General features: G+C 40.5%; 1 protein-coding gene across 1 annotated transcript in view; it reads right to left on the bottom strand.

The window, feature by feature from the left end:
- The window catches only part of EML6 (EMAP like 6), a gene marked incomplete at both ends in the record, with an annotated part of 303,253 nt that extends 289,823 nt beyond the window's left edge, over nucleotides 1-13,430 (bottom strand). Inside the window, one exon of the mRNA XM_082851443.1 lies at nucleotides 13,234-13,430. Coding sequence (XP_082707569.1) covers nucleotides 13,234-13,430 — 197 coding nt within the window. The remainder of the gene's footprint in view (nucleotides 1-13,233) is intronic.
- Between the last annotated feature and the right edge of the window lie 12,608 nt (nucleotides 13,431-26,038).

Raw genomic sequence — 26,038 nt, 5'->3', positions numbered from 1 at the left:
TCTCTCTTCCTTCCTTCCTTTCTTCCTTTTCTCCTTTTCTTCTGAGCAGTGTGGCTGACAGGGTCTTGGTGCTCCAGCCGGGTGTCAGGCCTGAGCCTCTGAGGTAGGAGAGCCAAGTTCAGGACATTGGTCCACCAGAGACCTCCCGGCCCCACGTAATATCAAACAGCAAAAGTTCTCCCAGAGATCTCCATATCAACACTAAGACCCAGCTCCACTTAACGACCAGCAAGCTACAGTGCTGGACACCCTATGCCAAACAACTAACAAGACAGGAACACAACCCCACCCATGAGCAGAGAGGCTGCCTAAAATCATAATAAGGTCACAGACACCCCAAAACATACCACCAGACTTGGTCCTGCCCACCAGAGAGACAAGATCGAGCCTCATCCACCAGAACACAGGCACCAGTCCCCTCCACCAGGAAGCCTACACAACCCACTGAACCAACCTTAGCCACTGGGGACAGACACCAAAAACAGTGGGAACTATGAACTTGGAGCCTGTGAAAAGGAGACCCCAAACACAGTAAGTTAACCAAAATGAGAAGACAGAGAAATACACAGCAGATGAAGGAACAAAGTAAAAACCCACCATACCAAACAAATGAAGAGGAAATAGGCAGTCTACCCGAAAAAGAATTCAGAGTAATGATAGTAAAGATGATCCAAAACCTTGGAAATAGAATGGAGAAAATACAAGAAACGTTTAACAAGGACCTAGAAGAACTAAAGAGCAAACAAACAATGATGAACAACATAATAAATGAAATCTAAAATTCTCTAGAAGTAATCAATAGCAGAATAACTAAGGCAGAAGAACAGATAAGTGACCTGGAAGATAAAATAGTGGAAATAACTACCACAGAGCAGAATAAAGAAAAGAGAATGAAAAGAATTGGGACACTCTCAGAGACCTTTGGGAGAACTTTAACTGCACCAACATTCGAATTATAGGGGTCCCAGAAGAAGAAGAGGAAAAAAGAGGGTCTGGGAAAATATGTGAAGAGATTATAGTTGAAAACTTCCCTAATATACGAAAGGAAATAGTCAATCAAGTCCAGGAAGCACAGACACTTCCATACAGGATAAATCCAAGGAGACACATATTAATCAAACTATCAAAAATTAAACACAAACAAAAAATATTAAAAGCAGCAAGGGAAAAGCAACAGATAACATACAAGGGAATCCCCATAAGGTTAAGAGCTGATCTCGCAGCAGAAATTCTGCAAGCCAGAAGGCAGTGGCAGGACATATTTAAAGTGATGAAAGAGAAAAACCTACAAACAAGATTACTCTATGCAGGGCATCCCCGATGGCGCAGTGTTTGAGAATCCGCCTGCCAATGCAGGGGACACGGGTTCGATCCCTGGTCCGGGAAGATCCCACATGCCGCGGACCAACTAAGCTCGTGTGCCACAACTACTGAGCCTGTGCTCTAGAGCCCATGAGCCACAACTACTGAGCCCGTGTGCCGCAATTACTGAAGCCCGCGCACCTAGAGCCCATGCTCCACAATGAGAGAAGCCACTGCAATGAGAAGCCCACACACCGCAAAAAAGAGTAGCCCCCACTTGCTGCAACTAGAGAAAGCCCGCGTACAGCAATGAAGAACCAACACAGCCAAAAGTAAAAATAAATAAATAAATAAATTTTTTTTAAAAAAGAAAAAAAATTACTCTACACGGCAAGGATCTCATTCAGATTCGATAGAGAAATTAAAAACCTTTACAGACAAGCAAAAGCTAAGAGAATTCAGCACCAAGAAACCAGCTTTACAACAAATGGTAATGGAACTTCTCTAGGCAGGAAAAACAAGAGAAGGATAAGACCTACAATAACAAAACCAAAACAATTAAGAAAATGGTAATAGGAACATATACATAGATAACTACCTTAAATGTAAATGGATTAAATGCTCCAACCAAAAGACACAGGCTTGCTGAATGGATACAAAAACAGGACCCATATATATGCTGTCTACAAGAGACCCACTTCAGACCTAGGGACACATACACACTGAAACTGAGGAGATGGAAAAAGATATTCCATGCAAACGGAAATCAAAAGAAAGCTGGAGTAGCAGCTCTCATATCAGACAAAATAACTTTAAAATAAAGACTATTACAAGAGACAAACAACACTACATAATGATCAAGGGATCACTCCAAGAAGAACATATAACAATTGTAAATATTTATGCACCCACCATAGGAGCACCTCAATACATAAGGCTAATGCTAACAGCCATAAAAAGGGAAATCGACAGTAACACAGTCATAGTAGGGGACTTAAACACTCCATTTTCATCAATGGACATATCATCCAACATGAAAATAAATAAGGAAACACAAGCTTTAAATGACACATTAAACAAAATGGATTTAATTGAAATTTATAGGACATTCCATCCAAAAACAACAGAATACACTTTCTTCTCAAGTGCTCATGGAACATGCTCCAGGACAGATCATATCTTGGGTCACAAATCAAGCCTTAGTAAACTGAAGAAAACTGAAATCATATCAAATATCTTTTCCGACCACAATGCTATGAGACTAGATATCAATTACAGGAAAATTATCTGTAAAAAATACAAGCACATGGAGGCTAAACAATACACCACTAAATAACCAAGAGCTCATTGAAGAAATCAAAGAGGAAATCAAAAAATACCTAGAAACAAATGACAATGAAAACACGATGACCTGAAACCCATGGGATGCAGCAAAAGCAGTTCTAACAGGCAAGTTTATAGTAATACAATCCTACCTCAAGAAACAAGAAACATGTCAAATAAACAACCTAACCTTACACCTAAAGCAATTAGAGAAAGAAGAACAAAAAAGCCCCAAAGTTAGCAGAAGGAAAGAAATCATAAAGATCAGATCAGAAATAAGTGAAAAAGAAATGAAGGAAACAATAGCAAAGATCAATAAAACTAAAAGCTGGTTCTTTGAGAAGATAAACAAAATTGATAAACCATTAGTCAGACTCATCAGAATAAAAGGGAGAAGACTCAAATCAATAGAATTAGAAATGAAAAAATAGTAACAACTGACACTGCAGAAATACAAAGGATCATGAGAGATTACTACAAGCAACTATATGCAAATGAAATGGACAACCTGGAAGAAATGGACAAATTCTTAGAAAAGCACAACCTTCTGAGACTGAACCGGGAAGAAATAGAAAATATGAAGAGACCAATCACAAGCACTGAAATTTAAACTGTGATTTAAAATCTTCCAAAAAACAAAAGCCCAGGACTAAATGGCTTCACAGGCGAATTCTATCATTTAGAGAAGAACTAACACCTATCCTTCTCAAACTCTTCTAAAATACAGCAGAGGAAGGAACACTCCCAAACTCATTCTATGAGGCCACCATCACCCTGATACCAAAACCAGACAAAGATGTCACCAAAAAAAGAAAACTATAGGCCAATATCACTGATGAACATAGATGCAAAAATCCTCAACAAAATACTAGCAAACAGAATCCAACAGCACACTACAAGGATCATACACCATGATCAAGTGGGGTTTACCCCAGGAATGCAAGGATTCTTCAATATGCACAAGTCAATCAATGTGATAAACCATATTATCAAACTGAAGGATAAAAACCATATGATAATCTCAATGGATACAGTAAAAGCTTTTGACAATATTCAACATCCATTTATGATAAAAACTCTCCAGAAAGTAGGCTAGAAGGAACTTACCTCAACATAATAAGGCAAACCATATATGGTTTGCCATATGTGACAAACCCACAGCCAACATCGTTCTCAATGGTGAAAAAATGAAACAATTCCCACTAAGATTAGGAACAAGACAAGGTTGCCCACTCTCACCACTATTATTCAACATAGTTTTGGAAGATTTAGCCACAGCAATCAGAGAAGGAAAAGAAACAAAAGGAATCCAGATAGGAAAAGAAGAAGTAAAACTGTCACTGTTTGCAGATGACATGATACTATACATAGAGAATCCTAAAGAAGCTATCAGAAAACTACTAGAGCTAATCAATGAATTTGGTAAAGTAGCAGGATACAAAATTAATGCACAGAAATCTCTTGCATTCCTATACACTAATGATAAAAAATCTGAAAAAGAAATTAAGAAAACATTCCCATTTACCATTGCAACAAAAAGAATAAAATACCTAGGAAAACACCTACCTGAGAAAAGACATGTATGAAGAAAACTATAAGACAATGATGAAAGAAATTAAAGATGATACAAACAAGGGTTTCCCTTGTGGCACAGTGGTTGAGAGTCCACCTGCAGATGCACGGGACGTGGGTTTGTGCCCCGGTCCGGGAAGATCCCACATGCTGCGGAGTGGCTGGGCCCGTGAGCCATGGCCGCTGAACCTGCGTGTCCAGAGCCTGTGCTCCACAACGGAAGAGGCCACAACAGTGAGAGGCCCACGTACCGCAAAAAAAAAAAAAAAAAAAAAAAAAAGATACAAACAAATGGAGAGATATACCATGTCCTTGGACTGGAGGAATCAACATTGTGAAAATGACTATACTACCCAAAGCAATCTACAGATTCAATGCAATTCCTATCAAACTACCAATGGCATTTTTCACAGAACTCAAACAAAAAATTTCACAGTTTGTATGGAAACACAAAAGACCCCAAATAGTCAAAAGAATCTTGAGAAAGAAAAACAGAGCTGGAGGAATCAGGCTCCCTGACTTAAGACTATACTACAAAGATACAGTAACCAAGATAGTATGGTACTGGCACATAAACAGAAATATAGATCAATGGAACAGGATAGAAAGCCCAGAGATAAACTCACACACATATGGTCACCTCATCTTTGATAAAGGATGCAAGAATATACAATGGAGAAAAGACAGCCTCTTCAATAAGTGGTGCTGGGAAAACTGGATAGCTACATGTGAAAGAATGAAATTAGAACACTCCCTAACACCATACACAAAAATAAACTGAAAATGGATTAAAGACCTAAATGTAAGGCCAGACAGTATAAAACTCTTAGAGGAAAACATAGAACACTCTTTGACATAAATCACAGCAAGATCCTTTTTGACCCACCTCCAAGAGAAATGGAAATAAAAACAAAAATAACTAATGGGACCTAATGAAACTTAAAAGCTTTTGCACAGCAAAGGAAACCATAAACAAGATGAAAAGACAACACTCAGAATGGGAGAAAATATCTGCAAATTAAGCAACTGACAAAGGATTAATCTCCAAAATATACAAGCAGCTCATGCAGCTCAATATCAAAAAAATAAACAACCCAATCCAAAAATGGGCAGAAGACCTAAAGAGACATTTCTCCAAAGAAATTATACAGATTGCCAACAAACACATGAAAGGATGCTCAACATCACTAATCGTTAGAGAAATGCAAATCAAAACTACAATGAGGTATCACCTCACACCAGTCAGAATGGCCATCATCAAAAAATGTACAAACAATAAATGCTGGAGAGGGTGTGTAGAAAAGGGAACCCTCTTGCACTGTTGGTGGGAATGTAAATTGATACAGCCACTATGGAGAACAGTATGCAGGTTCCTTAAAAAACTAAAAATAGAACTACCATACAACCCAGCAATCCCACTGCTGGGCATGTACCCTGAGAAAACCATAATTCAAAAAGAGTCATGTACAACAATGTTCATTGCAGCACTGTTTACAATAGCCAGGACATGGAAGCAACCTAAGTGTCCATCGACAGATGAATGGATAAAGAAGATGTGGCACATATATACAATGGAATATTACTCAGCCATAAAAAGAAACGAAACTGAGTTATTTGTAGTGAGGTGGATGGACCTAGAGTCTGTCATACAGAGTGAAGTAAGTCAGAAAAAGAAAAACAAATACCGTATGCTAACACATATATATGGAATCTAAAAAAAAAGGTTCTGAAGAACCTAGGGCCAGGACAGGAATAAAGACGCAGACATAGAGAATGGACTTGAGGACACGGGGAGGGGGAAGGGTAAGCTGGGACGAAGTGAGAGAGTGGCATGGACATATATACATTACCAAATGTAAAATAGATAGCTAGTGGGAAGCAGCTGCATAGCACAGGAAGATCAGCTCGGTGCTTTGTGTGCACCTAGAGGGGTGGGATAGGGAGTGCAGGAGGGAGACACAAGAGGAGGGGATATGGGGATATATGCATGTGTATAGCTGATTCACTTTTTTATGCAGCAGAAATTAGCATTCCATTGTAAAGCAATTATACTCCAATAAAGATGTTAAAAAAAAGAAAAGAACACTGTGCTAGGTGCCAACTTAATGAAAAATTGATTCTGTTAATTTAAGAATTTAATAAATATGAGTCATATATACATATATTATTAAAAGTCTATTTCACAAGATGGCAACATCTTTTGGGTTGAAAAAAAAAAAAACACTGGCCTACTGAGATCTGAAACATACAAATGAGGATCCGAACATCTTGCTGCATAGCAGACCAGCAGCATCAGCATCAACTGGAAGCTGGTTAGAAATGCAGGATGTCAGCCCTCACCACCAGACTTGCTGAATCAGAATCTGGATTTTATTAGTGAGTGCTTGGGTGACTCCTATGCACAATGATATTTGAGAAGAACTGTTTGCTGTCAAACATTTTAATTACATTTAAGTCCAATCCACATATGACAAATCGAATTAAACCTACGAGAGGAGGCTGACTGCCGAAGATGTGTAGGTCTGCTGGCTAAAGGATAGCTTTCCATGCCGCTCCAGCTTACTGGGGAAAGAGTCAGTTCCAGAAGCAGAGTTAGCAAGGTAACCTTCCCAACAGCTTGCTTTTTCTTTTTTGTTGGCAAATACATCACCTACATTGCAAAGTTATTGAGATCCACATCCTTGTGAGTAGGAGAGGCCCTAGAACAGCCCTGCTTAAAGATGCTGCCATGAAACAGTTTTTCACTTACCACAGTATAATCTACATTCTGATTGACTGTTGGTGGTGGAGCCAATATAATTCTTTATAAGAGAGCATACTACAGTGTAACGTTTTTCAAGCTGTGATCCATTATATAGTAACCATATTTTAAAAATAAAAACATGGTCATATATTCTGAATTAAAAAGAGAATCATGACATGACAATAGCAAGTATACCCATAACAATAACTGAATGGAATATTTGTGACTGTCCTGGGAAATCTAGGACATATGCTGCCAAAACCCATGAGGCATTAATGAGAAGTACTATGACCTTGGTCTTTCTCTGGATCTCTATACCAGAGTTCTGGGCACACCAAGTTCTTTGTCACCCTGGTGCTGCTGCACATAACTGCTCTTCTCCATCACATCTTCGCTTACTCCTTCTCATCCTTCAGGTCTCAGCTTAAATGCCATCTCCCTAGACAGCTGCTCTGGAAACCTTATCTAAGGTAGCTCCCACACCCCTACTCAACCCAGTTCCCCTCCAAGGCCATTCCCTCGTTAGTACTTATCACAATCTATTGATATATTCACCTTGCTTTCTTGTTCATTCATTGTTGGCTTCCTCCACCAGAATGGGGGCAAGAACTTGGTCATGTTCAAAGCTGCACCCCTGCATCTGGTACATTCTAGATGTGAAATAAGTTTTCGATGAATAAACAAATGAAGAAGAGTAAAATCTACCCAATTTAGAAAATAAATAAATCTTAATTAAAAATCACCAGACTATAGCTTATTAACAAAAATAACAATAGTAAAATCATTTATGAATAGACCGTAAGCTTCCATCAAAACCTTTCACTACATGCTCATGCCAATGAACAGAGCAAGTAAGATGCAACGAATAGTGTGGATGGTACCACTGAGTGACTTCGCTTAAATCTCTTTCCCTCTCTGAGCTGTACCTGTAAAATAAAGGCTATCTCTCAGAGCTGTGGATGAAGGGATTTCTCTGTGTGTGTGTGGGGGGGGGGTGCCTGGTACAGAGCAAGCACTCAACTCAATACAGGTTTGATTCTTTATAGCTACCCCCATGCTTCCCTTGTTCAAACTGGTCAAGGGACTGAAGAATATGAAATCACATCTCCAGGCCTTCATGTGAACCTGTTTACCCAACACTGCAGGCCCAACCATGGCTATTACACCCCTCTCTTCAAATTCAACAAGTGCAATTGAGTGCACCTGCAGCACCAGGGAATTTTAGCCAGGTCACAATTGAGACTTAACAAATTTTTAAAAAACATCTCCAGCAGTTCGTTGTTTCAGGTCATTGCTTCAAAGCTGGTGATGTTCCTAAGGTGAACTTGAACATGGTTCCATTTCTAAACAGAGTTCTAGTGATCTGCTTCAAATTCCCTTAAATAAAGCACGAGGTTGAAAAACAGTTACAAGGAATCACAAACTTACTGAGTTCTGGTTAGAAACAAGGCACGATGGTAGGGACCACAGTAACCGAGAAAAATAAAAAAGTGTGTAAAGCAGTGAAGTGATAGCTCTGGGTTTTGGAATCAGACTGACTTGGGTTCCAATTCCCATTCTAAAATCTGCTAAATAGTGACCATGGGCAACATCTTTAACCTTTCTGTGCTTCAGTTTCCTCACCAGGAAACTGAGGCTAACCACAGTACCAACGTCATGGGGTTGTCGAGAAGATGGAAGAGATAAATCTGTACACACATTTAGCACCGAGTCTGCACTCAGGAAATGTTGGCTCTGATTTTTTTTTTTTTTTTTTGCGGTACGCAGGCCTCTCACTGCTGTGGCCTCTCCCGTTGCGGAGCACAGGCTCCGGACGCGCTGGCTCAGCGGCCATGGCTCACGGGCCCAGCCGCTCCGCGGCATGTGGGATCTTCCCGGACCGGGACACGAACCCGTGTGCTCTGCATCGGCAGGCGGACTCTCAACCACTGCGCCACCAGGGAAGCCCGGCTCTGATTATTAAATTCATTCTCAGCCTCAAGGATCTTACATACATTTACAAATGAAAATATTCATAGTGAAACAACGGCACTAAATGATATATATCAAGCGAGCAGCATCGGTCACGAAAGACGCAAAACTTTAGGAGTGCAACGCGTTCCTTCATCTAAGGCACCCCTTCATCTAAGGATGGTAAAAGGTCTCATGGGAGAGGTGGGATTGAAACGGATGGGGCCATGCAAGACGTAGATACAAACAGGCTCCCTGCGGCGGGCACTTCCTATTTGCCAAACACTGTGGGGAACCTTGTATGTTACCTCCACAAGCTACAAGTTAGGTACCTCTAAACCTCCATTGCATGTATGAGAAGCTATTTTACTGATGATAGTTGAGACTCACAGAGGTTTAGTAGCTTCCCCAAGTCACCCAACTGGTGGCACATCTAGGTTCAAAATCAGGTCTGTCTGACGAAAGCCCATGCTCCCACCACTATGCCACTGGGGGAAAGGAATCAGGAGAAGAAGGATGAAGGGGGAGATAAATCATCCCAGCGTGAGACAGGAAAGAACATAGTACTCTTATTATATGGCAAGTGGGAAGCAAACAATTTATGGGTTTTTTTAAAGAAAAGGAAAATGAAGGTAGAAAGATGGGTTAAGAGCAGGGAGAATGGAAAACTCAGAATTTTGGACTTCAGACTATGAACAGTGAGGAAACATTTTTTTGTCTTTGGTGTATGTGTGTGTTTTTGATTAAATACTGTACTACTACTATCATTACTAAGAGCATTTATTGAGCAACAATTAAGGACCAGGACCCATGCTAAACTATTTGCATACATTACTTCTAATAGTTACAATTCTGCAACTTAGGTGTTGTTACCCACCCTTTCACAAACAAACAAGGCCCTGAGAGGTCAAGCCACTCACTTGGATGCCTCTGGTAAACAAACAGCAGAGTGGGTTCAAACCCAAGTGGGTATGAAATCAAAGTCAGCGCACTTTCCCCTAAAATGGTACTGCCGAAAAACCTCCCTTGCAACAGAGAGCTGAAAAATAAGAGAAACGAAAAGGGAGACAGGGGACTAGTCAGATGCAAAATAGGGATCCAGAGTAAGGAGAGAAATGTCTCAACTGGAGTCACTGTGAAAATGGATGGGAGGTGACAGAGAGCAAATGTGTTCATGACCTTTTCTTTCATTTGCTCCAGTACTGTGTCATGGTCTGCTACGTGCAGCAGAAACCAAGTTAGTAATTATTCCTGCCTGTATTACGGTCCTTGCCTTCAAGCCCTGATTTGAGTGTTGCTTTAATATTTATTTGTCCCACCACAATGTTATCAGAGCTAAAATATGGCATCATCCACTAATCTGTTAACTGTATTGAAGTGCAGTCATTCAAGAGAATAAAACTAAGCCTCCACATCCAATAAATCACATTATGCTTCACATATGAACATCTTAAAAAATCTGACTTAAACACATAGTCTGTCAAATCAAGAGGAAACATACGCTGAACTCTAATGAGCTCTGCCAAATCCTACAGTATTATTATTAAAGTTCATCGTGATCTCAGAGATGACAAGGTTTTCTAAAATGGAGTGTGGTATCAATATTTGTTGGACTGCTTTCTAGTTAATATTCTCGGGAAAGTAGCACAATAAATAAAACAGTGGGAAATGTATGCATTATGAATATATCTTTCAAACTAATGCAAAAGCTATGTGGACAATTACTTACATATCTCGTTTGATGGAATCAAGAGTTAGAAGTTTTAATATTTATGTCATGATTCCAAAAAACCCCAAACATTCTGCACTAGTACTTTAGCTTTAGTCCTCTTCATTCAATGAGAAACATCAATATTTTAAATAGAAAATCAGTAGTATAACTGGCTATACAGAAATGAGTTGAAATTCATAAAGATAAAAGACTACAAATTTCCTTTCCATATATACAGTTAATACATTAATATTCTTAACATTTTACAATACTAATTTCAAACATCTAGTATGCTTCTGGGAATAAAATTATGAAGGAAATGGCACTTAAGAGTCTCATATACTAAGGATAAAAACAAATATTGCTTGTGTACTACCTTCATGGGAAAAAGATATTTACATATAGAAGATAAAGCAAAATAACATACACACTCTACATTCTCTAATTTTACAGCTCTTAATTATATAATGATCTGTGGTCTGTGTTTTTTAATCTGTTGGACTTAATTTTATTCCTAGGTGCAAACACATACATGGATATTAAAGAACTCTGCTCACCTATACTCAGACCCAACCAAATATCATCGAAAACTTAGCAATAAAGTCCTTTCTCTGCAGGCAGCCTTGCTACTATGTCACTGTAAAGCATAAAGATATAACTATCTTAATAAAAAGACCAGAAGCTAAATCATCTTTTTTTTTCTTTTCAAAATTGAAGCTCCTTGCAAACCCAGTTACACAAATAACTTCATTCACCTTATCTTCAAATCTGAGTGTTTCTTAAACTAAGCCAGGTATCATCACATCCCCACTAGTCCGATAGCCTGTCATAACAGTGGTTCACTGCAACTCCACCCTTTTCCCACCTTCAGTTTCAACAGTGCATTTGATTTTTTTCCTATTAGAGAAAAAAAATTAAGATTAGGAGTTCAAATCCTCAAAGTAGTTCAATGAACTGTCACATTACTATTATTTAACCGCAGGGAATTTTCTGTTTAATTGCCACTCTCTCCCTTCCCCCGAAGGACTACAACTTATTTTGACGGTGTAATGGAAAGCACTGCATTAAGAAAGAGCAAAAACATAATGGGTTTTAATTTTTAAACATCTAACCTTTTCACGAGTCACTGTTAATCATTTGCACCTGTGACTTTAATAATCAGTTCAGCAATTACAGAAGCAAAATCTCCAGGATGGGACTAGGTAAGGATGCCCCAATCACAACCATTACCATAGCAGGGAGAGAAGAAAGCTATTCTGTCATATGTGACATCAAGAAAGTTTTACATGTCAGTTCCACCCAATCTTGTGAACGGTAGAGCTCCTAGTACTTAAAATCTTCATCTTCTAAAGTTCAAGATTTTTAAAAAATATATCTCACTGCATTTTCAAATATTAAGTTTTTACTTTCTGTAACAATTTTTTCAACTTTAGGGCTTGGCGTGGGAAGAAAGCTCCAGAATACAGAATAATCACAACACTACAAGAGGGAAAAAGCTAGTTTTTAAAAATCATTCGTCCCACAGAGACATTAAGACCATTATCATTACACCACTTAACCATTTATTTCATTATGAAAGGAAACTTAGAGCACAAGTGGCAATATTCTGAAATGTGATGTTAGCGTGTTCTGCATCAATGAACACACAAGTCTGGAAGGTACAAATATGGTCTCTGTCAGTTGTAGTCCATCCTCAGCAAGTCATTTTCCCTGTGGGCTGAGGCTCCCATATGGAAATCTTCCCTAACTGCTGAAGGCTGAAAAGGATTCCCTGTGAACAGCATCTGGACCACACCTTGTCTGGTCACACAAGAAGCTGACAAGGGCTGGAGGAAAATGCGTCTGGTCCAAAGATAAGAGGACAGGGCCAAAAATCAAAATATACCCCTCTACAACTTAATAAGGAGGACCCCTAAGATGTCTATTCATCCAGTTTTGTTCTTCTAATCAGTCCCACCATCCGCTACTAGATGTTGGTCATTCTGTGGGCTGGCTGGTAGGGTTTTGTGGTCCAGCAACTGCCAGCCTTTTATAACCTCAGTGATGGTGTGGAAGCATCCATAAATATGCTTTTTGGCACTAAGTCACTACCAAGGGAAATATTAGAGAACAAACTCCCCACCCACTGCAGAAATTTCTTAGTTTCAAAGCATCTAGAATGAAGATCCCAATTACCTTTAGCAAAATTTCTTTTAGGGTTTTTTTTTTTTTCAATCCTCTTGCTTGCTGAGGAACCTTCTAAAAAGCCCCCCAAAGATGATACCCACAGTTCAGGTTATTGGTCCTACATTTTCCTAGTTAGGGAGGGAGGGAGAAGTGTTTGATAGTTTACCCAGGATGCTTCCACTTGTAGCAGGAATGAACACCAAAAAAGCATCAGGACACTTAACTCCTTAGAGATTTAAAAGCCTTCCGGAGGAATAAAAAGAAATCTCTCTCTCCCCCCTACCCTGCTTCTGCCCTAGCCTTAGAATCAGTAGCCCTTCTGTAATTCCATGAGGTTCCAGAGAGACTCCTTTATTTCATGGGGCTTCCGGATCTGACCCCAGGAAAGCCCAGTTGGTCATCCTTCCCGTCATCCTTCCAACCTTCACACCCAACCCCTCCCCACCGCCCCAGGCCACCTCCTTACCTGATAATGTCGTCGTTGTGTCCCAAGAAGAATTTTTGGCTGTGCTCGCGGGTGCTGTAAACCACCCCGACGCCAGCCACAAAGTAGACCACTTCCTTGCCGGCGGTGTAGTACAGGTTGTTGCGGCACTGGTGACCCCGGTACCCGTACACCCACTCCAGCCGGAGCTGGCAGCTGGGAGCTGTCCGATCCGCCATGATAAGCTAACCCCACTCGCCCCCCGGTCGCTCCGCGTGCGGGTCCGCGGCCCCTGGGCTCCGGGTCTGTCCTCACCAAGGCTCGGGATGTGGAGGACCTGCAAGGGCTCAGCGTGCAGCGCTGGGCGCTGATTTCCGCGGCGACGCACAGACACAGACCAGCGCGCCGGCCGCAACCATCATCCGCCGCCGCCGCCGGAGACGAGCCGCCAGGTACGCGGTCGCCAGACCCCGCCGGGCTCTCCCGCTCCCTCTCCACGGGAGAGGCGTCTTCTGGGGCGCCAGCACTCGCGCGCGCACGCCTCACTGCACCTGCGGGCTTCGGCCCCCGTGAGAGGTTTTTGAGAGGGTCACCCCGTCTTTTAAATCATGGCTCTGCATATCCAAACACTGATTACCAGTTCGCTCACTGAAGTTTGCTGTGCCCGGGGGCCTCGCAGCAGGCAGCGGGATTTATTCTGTGACAGCTTTAATTTGACAAGGAACTCGAGTAAGCTTTTGCCATCGCCATCCTTGGATCCGAAACTGACAGTCTACATCCAGGATGCGAGAGCGAGGAAGAAAGAAACAGATATTTTGCGTAACTCACCCGGTCCAAGAAAATGATCCCCAAACTAAACCAAGTTTTTAAAAAATTGTCAACTATTCCTCCTCTCTCCCTCCAGATCCATCTTTTTAATGATATGAAATATGCCCTAAATGCTGCTGGCTGGTGGCTGCCGATACGATTTGAAAGAACATTTGCTGCAAGAGGGAGGAGATATGGGGATATATGTATATGTATAGCTGATTCACGTTATTATAAAGCAGAAGCTAACACACCATTGTAAAGCGATTATACTCCAATAAGGATGTTAAAAAAAAAAGAACAATTGCTGTTTCCCCATTAAGCCAGGGCAAATATGCAACGGTCATTTTTTAGATGCTCCAATTAGTTAGTTGTCGTGTATGTGTTCATAATTCATATCCTCCGTGAACCGTCTCTTGGCCGAGAAAACCACAAGAACTTAGCAGCTCTCACTAATCAGCAACTCCAATTGAAAGCGCCATAAAAAGATTTTTCTGAATCAGAGGAAACTGAGACACTAGTGCAGCTAGAGGCAGGAAAGCTCAACCTACAAACGCTCCCGGTCCAGAAGAAATTAAATAATTAACAAGTGACCAAAATCTTGTACCTCTACCCAGGAAGGTCTGCTCTAGCTATGGGGTCCCGCAGGCGCAACGGTCACGCCTCTAGCCCGGCGTGGGGCGGGAGCGCCCGAGGAACCACTGGGGACGGCGAGCCCCCACATACGCGCACACACATCCCAGGCATTGGTCGCTGCCGACCTGAGGGATGCCTGCCCCAGGGGACACGCCGGCCCCAGGGGACACGCCGGCCCCAGGGGACACCCCGGCCCGCGCACAGTGCAGCCTTTGCGGCGTCCTGCACTCCTCCCACACCCGATCCAGGCTAGCCTGCGGAGCATCCCGGCTCTGCCGCCTCTAACCTCTGCTCTGAGCGGGCGCCGCGAGCACGTCCTGGATCTCGCACGGGCGAGCGAAATCCTCCGCTTGCCCCCCCTTCCCAACCCTTCCCCGCCTCCCGCACCCGAGGATGGGCTTCGTCACTGGGGCGTCGCGAGAGACAGGTTCTTCCTCCAGCCGAGGCTCCGGGGGCGGGGCCACAGCGCCGCTTTCGGGAACCGAGGCTGCAGGTTACTAGGCGAGATCTCAGCGCTTGGAAACGGCGATGCCCCACAGCGCTAGGGCCGCCCCCTCCTTCCACCGCCCCTGTAGCCCCCTTCCTCCGATGCATCCTGGGAAATGTAGTCCGCTCCACGCGGGCCCGGGCAGGGAGCGCGCGGGTCCGGACCACAAGTCCCAGGATTCCGCGCACCCAGAGTGGGCCGTACAGAGGCCGTTAACTGCGTCCGAGATGCTTGCGGTTCTTTGCTGAGCAGAGGAAGGCACACCAAGGGCGACCGCTGGCTAACGCCTTGCGTTACCTAGTGACTGAGGCTGCCGGCCCGCGTGCGTATCTAAAAAGAAGAGCAGTGGAGCAGGAATAGAGACCATACCATCTCTACGGCCCACATCGAGAATTTCTTCTGTACCTGTCCCTGAGGGCTACTGCAGCCGACTCAAGCCCAAGTTTGTTTCCCACTTCAGTTTTACTTTTTATTCAGATGGATTCTAATCTGTTAAAGTACAGTAATGCCGCGTTTAAGAAAAATGCTGGGGATGTGGTCTCACTTTGTCCTAAGAACCAGTGCCTTCCTATGAGCTGCTTCATAAGACTTGGGTAGTTAAGGATAACCAGATTTTGCAAATGGGAAGGTGCTCACGCCACGAACAACTAACCTTGACCCTCAAACGCAGAAGCCGGTGGCATCTGTCCAAGTGAACTCTGAATTCCAGTGTGTTCTGAAGTAGCCTCTTTTCAAATCCGGGCAACAGCTGACCTGTGAGAAGAGGCTTAAAAATCTCACTGACTAAAAAGCTGCAAAAGGACGATTAAAGGGACATTTTTAGCATGCCCTTTCCTTTCTGTGCTCTCAATGTAATCCCTTACTCAGTTCTTCAACTACCTCAAGCTTTAGCACAGCCCTCTGAACGGTAGGAAAGTCTCTGGAAGATTAGAAGTGCCAGAGTTTGGATGAGCAGTTGCTGCCTGCAGCACTGAAGAGGATGTGAATTGGTCTCATCATTCTTTTTAAGGAAACAGGGATCTACAAATCCATGAAGTCGCACTGTGCTAGACAATAAGGGCACTACCAAATGTAAAAACAAAAACAAACAAAACAACATGGTCTGAAAGATTTGAGACATAAGCTAAAATATAATGACCAATAATGCCATGCCATAAAACAGTGCCAATGAATTAAATAGAGACAGTAAATTCTATATAAAAATTCACAAGATGAAGAGCTTTTCCAGCTATAAGTCAGGAAGGACTTCATGGAGGAAATAGGAAATAAAGGTAGAATTGAGATAAGTAAACATAAATTGAAAGCACTCTGCATGGGTCTATAGAATAAAAGGGTAGATACAGAAAAAGATTTAGAGAATAGAATTGGTGCAAGAGAGAATTCGTGTAAGATGAGAAGGGGACATAAACCTGAAAGGTTAGATTGTGGATGGAGCTGAACCTAGAGGTTTGCACCATATCTTAAAATAATGGAAGGCCACTGGATTTTTTCAGGGGGCGGGGAAGAAGGGAATAGCAATAAAAACAGTAGTTTTGCCAGTAGTCAAAGCATCAGGTATTAGAGGCTTAAGGTAGAACTTGGTTGGGGTTCTACATTAGAGGTAGTAGTAATGGTCCAGAAAGGAAGGGACATCTTTCAGAAAAATTACAAAAGGATGTTGAAAAGAGTCTCCTCAACAAATAGAAATGGATATAACATGACATGTTCATTTCCTCAGTTACCTTTAATATAACTAGTGACCACCATGCTATACCATATTGTACTTTTAGTTAAATGAGTATACGTATACCTTCCAACTCAAGACATAGATCTATTTGTTATTAAACAACTGACGAGAAAATATAGCAGATTAAGGCACAGTTACAGAATTTTCCGCCTCAAGTTTCTTAGACAGTGAGAGGAAAATATTCTCAAGAAACAGTATTAAGGACATAAGGTAAGTTCAAGAACTCATGAAAATTCTCACTAAAATACTTCAATTTATAAAAGTAAAATGAGAGAGTAAGTGTATAGTTTCCAGGTTGTGGGGAGGATACTTTTAGAGAAGAAGACCCTGTGTATCACCTTGGGTCTTCAACAGAAATAAAATGTTTTACCAGTATCTGCCATCATCAGGGCACTCTGCAGAGTCAAGAGAATAAGCCAGAATCCATAGGAGTGAGATACACCTTTGGCTGCATGGAAGGGGCTCTGGAACTGGACATTTCACAGGATCTCAAGAAACAGCAAAGGCCTATCCCCTAGCAGAAGCTATACTAAATCCCAATAGATCTCACTGTTTTTCCTACTCCATCCTTTTCCAATTTTAGGCTACAGGAAAGTGGATAAAAAGCAATATCCAGCCACTATAGCTCTGAGAAGATCAACTCATTCTCAGATAAGGTGAGAAGAATGTCTAGAAGAATTCATACATAATGTATCTGAATAAATGATTTGGAAAGAGCTGCCCCATCAAACATAAGAAACAAAAAAAGTAAGGGCAGGGACTTCCCTGGTGCCACAGTAGTTAGGAATCTGCCTGCAGAAGACATGGGTTCGATCCTTGGTCTGGGAAGATCCCACATGCCACAGAGCAACTAAGCCCGTGCACCACAACTACAGAGCCTGTGCTCTGGAGCCCATGAGGCACAACTACTGAGCCCACGCACGACTACTGAGCCCACGTGCCAGAACTACTGAAGCCCATGCGCCTAGAGCCCGTGCTCTGCAACAAGAGAAGCCACCACAATGAGAGGCCCGCACACCGCAGCGAGGAGTAGACCCGCTCGCCGCAACTAGAGAAAGCCCACGCGCAGCAACGAAGACCCAAAGCAGCCAAAAATAAATTATTTACTAATAAGTAAATGTTAAAAATAATTTTTTAAAATACCTTTAAAAAAAAAAGTAAGGGGCTTCCCTGGTGGCACAGTGGTTGAGAGTCCGCCTGCCGATGCAGGGGACACGGGTTCGTGCCCCGGTCTGGGAAGATCCCACGTGCCGCGGAGCGGCTGGGCCCGTGAGCCGTGGCCGCTGAGCCTGCGCTCCGCAATGGGAGAGGCCACAGCAGTGAGAGGCCCGCGTACCACAAAAAAAAAAAAAAAAGTAAGGTCATAGCAAAAGCAAACCAAAATCTTGAAAGAAAGGTACATTATATGTGAAAGATAGATGAAGAAACTTTATGGCATCTTGAAGAAAATTTATGTCAAAGAAGCAGATTCTCTACCAAAGAACTTAGTTACAATATGAATTCAAAATATCAAGAGCTTAAAAATGGATACTAAAAATAAAAGCCAAGCTAAAGGAGTAATCAAATATGAACACAGTTTCAGATCTAATGAACACATTTGAAACAATAGGAAAAAAAACTGGAAATCATATTACCAGTATGGAGGAAACACCAGAAATTATCACAAGAAATGCAGAGGAAAAAGCCAAGGATATTAAAATAGATAATGCTTGAGACAGCAAAGCTAACCCAACCTGCAGATCATTGGCATTCCTAAATTAGAGAAGCCAACAAATGGAACAGAAAATAGAGGAATATACTAAAGAACTGAATCTGCACATTATAGTGGTACACTGTATATCAGAAAAAAAAAAGATGATATAGAACAGTCTCCTTGGAGGCATATCCTAGCAAAATTATTTAACTTCAAGAATAAATAATATTTCAAAATCATTTGCCAACTTTAGAGAGGACTGTTTTACCACCTCTGCCAATTAGTAATTAAAGAGAAACATTTAAGCATTTACTTTGTCTTCTTGGAGGAACTGAAGTTTACCCTCAGTTGATAAAGGAAAGCTACTTACATAAGAATGCTAGCTAATAAATGTAGGGAAAATAATAGATTTAGAAAATCATCCAGTGATGTAACTGATGCAGGAAAAGGTTGTAAATGTATACCAAAATGATTAGATGAGAGGATATTCCTTCCCATAATGCTAAAGAATCACCCTACAAATTATGTCACTTTAAATGGAGTGCTCTGGAGGTCACCATCTCAATTAAATTATCAAACTTAGTATCACCAGTACTGGCACAATCTTCTCCTTCTGCCTCCTGATGTGATGTGGTATGAAATACTGCATAAAACATTTTTGGCCAAATAACTAACTCAAGTCTAATCAAGCCTTATGACTTAACTCTAAGTTTACAGAAAATATGGGATAGATGAACAAGTTAACTGAAACCATAGGTAAACGATCAGGCAAAGCCAGAAAATAGGGCAGCGTACAACACAAGTGGTCTGGCTTGATCAAAAAGCAAATGTAATTAAACAAAAAATACATAACAAAAAGGTGGGGGATTATTCTTGGTTAAAAGAGACTAAAGGGCTTCCCTGGTGGCGCAGTGGTTGAGAGTCCGCCTGCCGATGCAGGGGACACAGGTTCGTGCCCCGGTCTGGGAAGATCCCACATGCCGCGGAGTGGCTGGGCCCGTGAGCCATGGCCGCTGAGCCTGCACGTCCGGAGCCTGTGCTCCGCAACGGGAGAGGCCACAACAGTGAGAGGCCCGCATACCGCAAAAAGAAAAAAAACAAAAAGAGAGAGACTAAAGAGATATAACAACCAAGTACAATGGGTGACTCCTGATTGGATCTTGGATCCTGATTTTTTTTTTTTTTTAAGGCCACAAAAGACAATGTGGGAGAAGGAACAATTGGGGAATTTTAATACAAAAAGGATTATTCTAGAGCAGTGGTCCCCAACCTTTTTGGCACCAGGGACCGGTTTTGTGGAAGACAATTTTTCCACAGATGTGGGGGGGATGATTCAGGCAGTAATGCGAGCGATGGGGAGCGACGGGGAGCAAGTGGCAGACAAAGCTTCTCTGGCTCTCCCGCTGCTCACCTCCTACTGTGCAACCGGGTTCCTAACAGGCCGAGGACCCGTACTGGTCCAGGGCCCTGGGGTTGGGGACCCCTGTTCTAGCAGATATCAGGGAATTAACTCTTCTTATTCTCCGGAAAATCATATTCTAAGGAAAGACATCCTGAAGTATTTAGGAATAAAATGTTACATCTACAACTTACCTTCAAGTGATTCAGGAAGAAATGTGTTCTCTATGTACACACAAACACACATGCACAGGAGAGATAAAGCAAATATGGCAAATATTAGCAGTTGCTTTATGTATCTTTTTTCTGTATGCTTGAAATTTTTTATTATAAAAGACTGGGAAAATGTTCTCAAGGATCTAGGCAGAAACAAAAATGGAGGATGGGTGTGGAAATCAGGCTGGCCTCACATTCTGCACTGCAACCTCCAATGCCAGAAAAAATGGAGCAGTATTTATAAGTTCTGATAGAGAAGGAAATTATAATATTAGAATTATACCCAGCTAACTTGTTAAGTGTAAAAGCAATAGGCAGACATTCTCTGACATTAAGAACTTCAGGGCATTTTTTAGCCCTTGTGACAGTTATAATGAAGTTTAATGACAAGTGACTAAAGAACCCAAATAAACCATTAAAGAAGGTAGAAGTTTCTCTACCACATAAAATGTTTGGAAGTATAGCAGATTAAGGAAATTTTCAGATACCCAGAATCTTCCTGTCTTGTTATACATTAATACATATCTTTCACCTCATGGTTTAAGATGACAGATCAAACTTCAGCATTTACATTTGCAATACAGCTAGCAGGAAGGAGAATAGAAGATCTCCTCCCTTTAAGGATATTTTCTGTAAGCTTCATACACTTCTGCTTACATCCCATTGGCCAGAACTTAGAGTGCATCTAGCTGCAAGGGAGGATAGGATTATACACTATATAATGGGGGCAGTGTGTACATTTAAAATCAGGAATATTTTACTAAGAAAGAAATGGAAAAGCAATGTTGGTGTTCACCAGAAGTTTCTGCTAACACACTCATGAAAAACCTACCTGACAATGATATTCAGCTGTGCAAGAAGTGAACAAATGAATCACTTTTGATTGGTAACGGTAAATGGTAAAGCATGGTAAAAAGATGGGAGTGGGGTTTCCCTGGTGGCGCAGTGGTTGAGAGTCCGCCTGCCGATGCAGGGGACATGGGTTCGTGCCCCGGTCCGGGAAGATCCCACATGCTGCGGAGCGGCTGGGCCTGTGAGCCATGGCCGCTGAGCCTGCACGTCCGGAGCCTGTGCTCTGCAACGGGAGAGGCCACAACAGTGAGAGGCCCACGTAAAAAAAGATGGGAAGGGAGCAATGAATCAGTTTATTAAGGAAACAGTTCTCATTCATTCTTCAGTTTCACTTTTTTCTTTGTTATTAAAATTAGTTGAAACCCTTTATTTAAAAAAAAAATTCATGAGAATGGTATAATTCCATTCTCATGAAATTATTTCTATCCATTTAGTTATCTGCCATGCATCTAACTATGTCTGTATAGAGATATTATAATATAGTTCACCAAAACCTAACCTAGTTATTTCTGGAGCAGTGAGATTTAGAATAACTTTTTGTCTTCTTTTTGGACCTTTCTGATTTTTCAAAAATGTTTGAAATGAGTATGTACCATTTTTATTAAAACAGTGAGTCATTATCCATGCATCTATGGTCAATTAATCTACAGCAAAGGAGGCAACAACACACTATGGAGAAAAGACAGTCTCTTCAATAAGGGGTTCTGGGAAAACTGTACAGCTACATGTAAAAGAATGAGATTAGAACATTTCCTCACACCATATACAAAAATAAACTCAGAATGGATTAAAGACCTAAATAAAAGACCTGAAACCATAAAACTCCTAGAAGAGAACATAGGCAGAACACTCTTTGACATAAATCATAGCAATAATTTTTGGATCCATATCCAAAGGCAAAAGAAATAAAAACAAAAATAAATAAATGGGATCTAATTAAACTTAAAATCATTTGCACACAAAAGAAACCATCAACAAAGTGAAAAGACAACCTACTGAATGGGAGAAAATATTTGCAAATGATATGACTGACAAGAAGTTGATAGCCAAAATACATTAACAGCTCATATAACTCAATATCAAAAAGCAACACAATTTTAAGATGAGTGGAAGATCTGGATAAACATTTTTCCAAAGAAGACATATAGATGGCTAACAAGCATGAAAAGATGCTCAACATCTCTATTAGAGAAATGCAAATCAAAACTACAATGAGGTATCACCTCACACCTGTCAGAATGGCTATCACCAAAAAGCCTACAAATATCAAATGTTGGGGAGAATGTGGAGAAAAGGAAACCCTTGTACATTGTTGAAGGGAATGTAAATTGGTGTAGCCACTATGGAAAACAATATAGAGGTTCCTCAAAAAACTAAAAATATAACTACCATATGATCCACCAATTCCACTCCTGGGTATATATCTGAAAAAAAAGCCACTGTTTTGAAAATATACATGCGCCCCAATGTTCATAGCAGCGCTATTTACAACAGCCAAGACATGGAAGCAACTCAAGTGTCCATTAACAGATAAGTGGATAAAGAAGATGTGATATATATTTATACACACACACACACACACACACACACACACAGGAATATTAGCCATATAAAAGAATGAAATTATGCCATTTGCAACAACGTGGATGGACTTAAAGAGTATTATGCTTAGTGAAGTAAGTCAGACGGAGAAAGACAAATACTCTATGTTATCACTTATGTGTGGAATCTAAAAAATAAAACGAGCAAATGTATATAACAAAACAAAAACAGACTGACAGATGTAGAAAACACACTAGTGGATACCAGTGGGGACAAGGAAGAGGGAAGGGCCAGATAGGGGTATGGGATTAAGAGATACAAACTACTATGTATAAAATAAGTACAAGGATATATTGTACAGAACAGAGAAATATAACCACTATTTTGTAATAACTTTAAATGGAGTATAATCCATAAAAATACTGAATCACTATGCTGTCCACCTGAAACTAATATAATATTGTAAGTCAACTATACTTCAAAAACAAATAAGTCATTGCTCTTAAAAATATCTGTTGATGATAGACTGTATTTTTCTTGAAATGATATTTGTAGTCATTAGGATAAACCCTTTGGTTGATCTTTCTAGACTCTGTTAATTGGCAATATTAAGAGCCTGTCAGATCGTTGAACAGAGTTAGGGCATATGAGTGTAGTTCTTTAACCAGAGTTTCCTCGGTAAAAGATAACCAATTTATTTGGAGCTAGACCTTGTAGCCTTGACCTCATTAGCATTACACTTTAGATACCATTGAACTACAAAAAACTGACGATGATATTTCACCAGCAATCAACTAATGGGGTTAAAGTCCACATTTTTAACCAAGTAAAATACTTAAAAATAAAAATAGCATATGAAAAGATTCTCTACATCATTAGCCACCATGGAAATGCAATCAAAACCACAATGAAATACGACTTAACACCTGCTGTAATAAAAAGGCAATTACAAGCATCAGAGAGGATGTGGAGAAATTGGAACCCTCATACACTGCTGGTGAGAATGTAAAATGATGCAGCTGCTCTGGAAAACAATCTGGCAGTTCCTCCAAAAGTTAAACATGGAGTCACCGTGTGATCCAGCAATCCCATTTCTAGATATATACCCAAGAGAAATACATTCACACAAAAACTTTTATCACGTTAGCCAAAAGGTTCATTCATTTTTTTCCCTAAGATGGCTCTAGTAGCACTTAGTTGTCTTTAACTTCATTCGAAACAATTTTGTTAGATTGTATGTGACAGCTGTCAAATCAGCGAGCATTTAAAAAAAGACATCAAAATTCGTGAATTAGTGTAGCCATTTTAATATTGAAGATGGAAGAAAAAAGCATTTCCGGCATATTATGCTTTATTATTTCAAGAAAGATAAAAACACAACCGAAATGCAAAAAAAAAAGATTTGTGCAGTGTATGGAGAAGATGCTGTGACTGATCGAATGTGTCAAAAGTGGTTTGCGAAGTTTTGTGCTGGAGATTTCTCACTGGACGATGCTCCACGGTCGGGAAGACCAGTTGAAGTCGATAGCGATCAAATTCAGACATTAATTGAGAACAATCAATGTTATACCACGCAGGAGATAGCCGACATACTCAAAATATCCAAATCAAGCACTGAAAATCATTTGCACCAGCTTGGTTATGTGAATCACTTTGATGTTTGGGTTCCACATAAGTTAAGCAAAAAAACATTCTTGACTGTATTTCCTCATGCGATTCTCTACTTAAACGTAACAAAAACGTTCCGTTTTTAAAACAAATTGTGATGGGTAATGAAAAGTGGATACTGTACAATAATGTGGAACAGAAGAGATTGTGGGGCAAGCGAAATGAACCACCACCAACCACATCAAAAGCCCGTCTTCATCCAAAGAAGGTGATGTTGTGCATATGGTGGGATTGGAAAGGAGTCCTCTATTATGAGCTCCTCTATTATGAGTCCTCTATTATGAGCTCCTTCCAGAAAAGCAAACGATTAATTCCAACAAGTACTGCTCCCAATTGGACCAACTGAAAGCAGCACTTGACAAAAAGCGTCCAGAATTACAGAAAACGTGTAATCTTCCATCAGGATAATGCAAGACCACATGTTTCTTTGATGACAAGGTAAAAACTGTTACAGCTTGGCTGGGAAGTTCTGTCTCATCCGCCGTTTTCACCAGACATTGCACCTTCGGATTTCCATTTACTTCGGTCTTCACAAAATTCTCTTAATGGAAAAAATTTCAATTCCCTGAAAGACTGTAAAAGGCACCTGGAACAGTTCTTTGCACAAAAAGATAAAAAGTTTGGGGAAGATGGAATTATGAAGTTGCCTGAAAAATGGCAGAAGGTAGTGGGACAAAAGGGTGAATACATTGTTCAATAAAGTTCTTGGTGAAAATGAGAAATGTGTCTTTTATTTTTATTTAAAAAACCGAAGGCACTTCTTGGCCAACCCAATACATGAATGTTCATAGCAGCATTATCCACAATACAAAAAGTGTAATTAATCTAAATGCCCATCAATCAATGAATGGATAAGTACAATATATACATCCATATAATGGAATATTATTCCTCAATGAAAAGAAATGAAGAACTGTTACAACATAGAACCTCGAAAATGTTATTCTAGATGAAAGAAGCCATTTGCAAAAGATCACACATTGTATGACTCCATTTCCAGATGGAATGTTCAGAAGAGGCAAATTTGTATAGACATAAAGTAGATTAGTGGTTCACTAGAGAAGAAGATGGGTAGGTGGGGGAAATGTGAATAACTACTAATGAGTATGGAATTATGGTGTGGGAGGGTGATAAAAATGTTCTAAAATTAGATTGTGTTGATTGCTCAATTTTTTATATACTGAAAACCATTGAATTGTACACTTTAAATGGATGAATTTATAGTATGTAAATTATATATCAAAGCTATTAAGAATAAAAACAAAGTTTGACTCATTTTACTTGGTTGTTGCATGTACATTTCCTATATATTATACATATTAATAATTTCTTGCTTTTTGATTCCTTAAATGCCAGTCATTCTTATAGCAGAAATTATTTCGTACTCAAAGAGGAAAAGATTTTTAAATTAAAGTTCATGGTTTTAATCTATCATTCAGAACTTATCCTATGTTTAATGTTTTATAGGAATATTAAACATTTTAGGTAAACTATACAGGTCACATTGGAAGATGTAAATGCTAGGTCTAAAAGGAATGGGCGATTATCAGTAACTCATAGAGAAAGAACTTTTAAAGTTTTTCCCCCGTCTCTTTTCAAACATTTTTAACAAAGGATAAAGAGGCTCTGTCTATTGAGCTAGAAATAGACAGTACAGTCCAAGAGGAGATCTAATCAATGAAAAGCTTCCACGATTTTTTATTGAAGATAGAATTCCTGTATATTCCCTATTCAATCGAGATAACATAAAAGAATCTGATCAGACAAGTAAGAAAAGGCCTTTTAAATCCATGCTTGAAAAGGATCCATTCTAAAAAGCATT

Source organism: Leucopleurus acutus, assembly GCF_964270905.1.
Source record: "Leucopleurus acutus genome assembly, chromosome: 12".
Taxonomy (NCBI): Eukaryota; Metazoa; Chordata; class Mammalia; order Artiodactyla; family Delphinidae; genus Leucopleurus; species Leucopleurus acutus.
The sequence above is the reverse complement of the archived record's forward strand: the minus strand, read 5'-3'. Positions and strand labels throughout refer to the sequence as shown.